This window comes from Limulus polyphemus, unplaced genomic scaffold, assembly GCF_000517525.1.
Source record: "Limulus polyphemus unplaced genomic scaffold, Limulus_polyphemus-2.1.2 Scaffold867, whole genome shotgun sequence".
Classification (NCBI taxonomy): domain Eukaryota; kingdom Metazoa; phylum Arthropoda; class Merostomata; order Xiphosura; family Limulidae; genus Limulus; species Limulus polyphemus.
Window position 1 is genome coordinate 365,962 of NW_013666477.1, and position 4,633 is coordinate 370,594.

The 4,633-nt window shown below is 32.0% G+C and overlaps 1 protein-coding gene across 1 annotated transcript in view; it reads right to left on the reverse strand.

The window, feature by feature from the left end:
- The window catches only part of LOC106460947 (F-box only protein 11), a 33,160-nt gene that overhangs the window by 3,610 nt on the left and 24,917 nt on the right, over window positions 1-4,633 (reverse strand). Inside the window, exons 14-17 of the mRNA XM_013920704.2 lie at window positions 3,015-3,235; window positions 2,255-2,473; window positions 1,109-1,217; window positions 21-119 (exon numbers count right to left, since the gene is read on the reverse strand). Of these exons, the coding sequence (XP_013776158.1) occupies window positions 21-119; window positions 1,109-1,217; window positions 2,255-2,473; window positions 3,015-3,235 (648 nt within the window). The remainder of the gene's footprint in view (window positions 1-20; window positions 120-1,108; window positions 1,218-2,254; window positions 2,474-3,014; window positions 3,236-4,633) is intronic.

A 4,633-nucleotide genomic window follows, 5' to 3' on the forward strand; every position in this document is an offset into this window, starting at 1 on the left:
AAAAAAGAAAAAGCTTGTACCTATCATGTCGAATGAATTCCACGTCATGCCTGGCATGACAAGTTTTTATACAATTCACACAGATGGCATTTCTTTCTGTGGTATTGCAGGTACGACATCTAAACGAAAGTATAAATTAAAACATGTTTCAATTAAAAAAGAAAAAGCACACCGACTGATGGGGTTTCTTTGAACTACTGAAAACAATACAAGAATTGCTGAAATACATGGTACAGTGTACTTAACTCTTGAACGAGTGTTGTTCTACAAAACATGAAAAGAAAAAAGTTGGAGAAACTATAATAAAGAATAAATTAACACGCATAAATTAAAACTTTTTCTAGTTTATTTTGTGCGATGTTTCGAGCAGACATCCTACATCAAGACCATATTACAGTGCAATTAGGTTTTTAAGCCGAATTCCATTGCAAGTTTTCAACTTATTAAGTGTCAACTTATTCTGTCGTCTATCCAAGTGTACTTAGCTATTCAGTGATTTAATATAAAGATTTTAAATTATAATTCTCATTAATCTAACAACATTTAAAAACAGATACCCAATAAATTTTTAATTCTTTAGACTAACAATATGCCATTCTAGTGTAAAAATATATTTTTTATTTTCATACATATTTTTAGCTGCAGCAAAGCGGTTCATAGAATGGCTCCAAGATTTTTTTCAAGCACAAACTTTTAGCTCATAGCTCCGTCATCTCTTGACCGATTTGAGATTTAATTACAGTTTTGAGCTCAGGAGGTGAAACTCTTTCAATTGATGCATTTGGCCATGTCCATGGTCTCGTAGATTAATTTACTCTACTCCTGCCTAAAAGAATTTCAAGTGCAGTGGCTCTTGAGGATTCCCTCTTGTTTTAGTCCTTATTTTGTTCTCAGTTATTTTATGATAGAAGCAAAACTTTTTGTATTACACACATACTTGTACAAATTGTCAAATGAAAATCACTATTTTGAAGCAAATAATTCAGTATTCAAATATCCGATGAAAATATGAAATACATACTGTTAGAACAGTGGGAAGTCTTAAAAAAAACAACAAGACAGACATGATTATTTCTTGAGTTTATATTAAAAGAGAAGTTCTACAAACCTGTAGAAGTCATGCATAGGAAAACTAGTATAGCTGGAGATCTTATACAAGCACTGACCACCAGTGACTGCCTTCTCTACAGCGTTATGGTTGTCAAAAATCTTGTTTCCTATAAAAAAAAAGAAAGAAAAAAGTTAAAATAGACTACCATGAAAACGCTATTAATATTTATTAACGTCTTTAAACACATAAATGTTTTTTTCAATGACCTTTGGGTGAAAAAGATTCTTGTAAGGTTTGCTGCTTTAACAAATATGCTTCTTTACAATAATGTACATATTTCCATTACTAAGCTTTTTGCATTAAAGCATTGATGTCCAAAGGTACCTGTTCTGAATGTTATACTTATAATACATATAATGAATTTTTACCATAGAAGCTAAACTACGCACACACTTGTATAAACTGTAAAATGAAAACCACTATTCTGAACCAATTAACTTCATATTAAAATGATGAAAATATGAAATACATATTGTTAGAGCATTGGCAAACAAAAAACAACTAATTTTTGAGCAAGGACTCTCTTTCTTGCATATACCTTGAGACCATGATTTAATATTCTATTTTTTTTTTGTGTTTTTTGAATTTTCTCGCAAAGCTACATGAGGGCTATCTGCGCTAGCCGTTCCTAATTTAGCAGTGAAAGACTAGAGGGAAGGCAGCTAGTCATCACCACCCACCGCCAACTCATGGGCTACTCTTTTACCAACGAATAGTGGGATTGACCATCACATTATAATGCCCCCACAGCTGAATGGGCGAGCATGTTTGGTTGATCGGGGATTCGAACTCGCAGATTGCGAGTGGAGCTCCCTAACCACCTGGCTGATTTAATATATCAGATCTTCATATCATATTGGCCTTTATATCAATAGCACACAACTAAATACAGTTATTCATATATTGGAGTACCTAAAAGTGATGAATTATAACACCACAACTGTTCCATGCTGCCCACTAACTGCAAAGCACAGATATAGATCTTTGTATTTGGTGGGAAATACACGAAGCACTAATGATGGTACAGTTTACCTTTTTCTATACACTCCCATAAATGCTACGTGTTTTGAATAACTCTGTATAAAATATAAAGGAAAAAAAAATTTTTCTTCTTTTTTCCTACATTGAAGATGACAATCTTACCTTTCAGAATAGGCTGCACACCACTGGCCAAACATAGGCCACCAAATCTGTTATTAAAAATCTGGTTGTATTCTAAAGTGGCTGTTGCATTGTTGGTAATTTCCACACCTGCTGCCAAACCATCAAAAATTCGATTTCTTTTAAGCACAGGATGACTCTGAGTGCTGATGAGCACGCCAGCCTGGGCATTTCGGAAAATGTCATTGTCTTCAAGGATGCCTTGTGGGAAAATAGAGGGAAACAAATTTAAATAATTCATTGAGTTATGAGCACTGTAACATAAAATTTCAGTCAATCCAACTAAAATATTATTACATACGTATTTTGACGTAGCAAACATTTAATATAAACCTTATGATTTCAAAAAATGGGACGATGCAAAAGAAATATGCTTATTTTCTCCCGGATGTTTTTAAAACATTTTTAATTGCACAAGTCACTTAACATATAATATGTTGAGTCATTACTATCAAACACCAGGATAACCAGAAGTCAGTCATAGATTTATATCCTTTCAACCTAACACCCTACACCAAATGAATGGTTTATATTAAAAATTAGGCTAAAGCTACATGTGGAAAAATAACTTTAAATTACACATTAAATATCATCTGATTAACTTAGTAAAGAAGTGTTTCGTTGGAATATTGGAAAGTCTAAAAAAAACTTAATTTTGAACAAGAACACAATTTCTTTTATACTTGTCTGAAGTGTAGTTTTATTAGAGACAACAAAGTTCCAACTAAGTCTTTGAACTTACCTTTACCTCCATTAAAGATACAAACACCACCATCCCGGCCATCATAAATTTTATTTTTCCGGAGAGTGGGATTGCTGTCAGTTTTAATCCATACACCAGCCATGGCATTATCAAAAATTTCATTCTGTTCTAAGATCCCTAGGCCACCATTATACACCAAAACCCCACCATTTTGTCCTCCCCAAATTTTGTTTCTCCGTATAATTGGGTTACTGCCAGTTCTACAAGAAGTCATGATGAATTTTAAAAAATGTCATTTTAGAAAGCATGATAAAAAAAATCAATAATAAATCTGTAACGAAAAAATTGTGAAACATGTAAAAGGTTTTACCTAGAATATTTAAAGCTTTACTATGAGATTTGATAGTTAAGGAATCACTTTTTACAGAAAAAAAAAAGTAAACATATTAGCAAACAAACAAGTAATGCACACATTTCGACAGACAACACTTAAAAAATTTAACCGTTTACTAATACATTCTTTATCTAAATATAAAGGAAATCAACCAATGACTGGCCTACTTTATAAAAAGTAGATTATTTTATGTATTGACTTAGGAACTCCACAATATTCAAAACATGTTTTAATATCTATAAAGATGTTGATAGTTTGAGTAGAAGCAGTATTGTTAAGTTCTGCTGATATACAATCGGTTCTACTTAAAACCATCAGACTTTCTTGAATCTGTAATAACTGCTCATCCTCAGCACTTCTGATAGTTATCACAAATGTGTGTGTATTGCAATGGCAACATTACATTTTGTACAAACATATTATGCAATACTTGACGAGTCCTTGAGTCTTATACGTATTTTTCTGTTAATACAAGTAGACAACTACCAAGTGACAGAGCTTATATTCTGCTGCACAAATTATATTATATTCTGCTCGTACAAATGCACTTTGATATGACAACAACCATTTATTTCTCAGAGATAATATCCTTAAAATGAAATGTTTCTAATTTTGCAAAAATTTAAACATACACCCAATATTTATATCTATGAAAAAATGCCACACGAGTTTAAAATAAACTTATTTTTAACATCGTGTGATTGTTGTCCTACATATGGTAATACTATTATCTTTGGTTTCTTTGGTACGTCAAACTTTAGAAAAATAAATGTTTACAATCCTGAAGGAATTAAAACTATCACAGTTTGATAAAGCCTCATACAAGTTGGTTTGCAATATTTATTTACGTATAAACCAATTTTAATACTATTTTGGTTATAATGTCTTAGATTATTCAAGAAAGTTACACCAGATTTATACTAACATTCTACTATAAACTTTATATTTGAGTACTTGCTTAAGTACTGCAGAAATTCATTGAAATGACTTTAGATTGAAGCTGGCAAATAGGTCATCAACATTCTATCTATAATAAAGCAGTTTTTCAAGATTTAAGAACAGTGTAGTCATAGCAGGTGCAAGCTTTGATCCCATACTACCTCCATCAACTTGATCATAAATCACATTATTAAGTCATAGCAGGTGCAAGCTTTGATCCCATACACCTCCATCAACTTGATCATAAATCACATTATTAAGTCATAGCAGGTGCAAGCTTTGATCCCATACCACCTCCATCAACTTGATCATAAATCACATTATT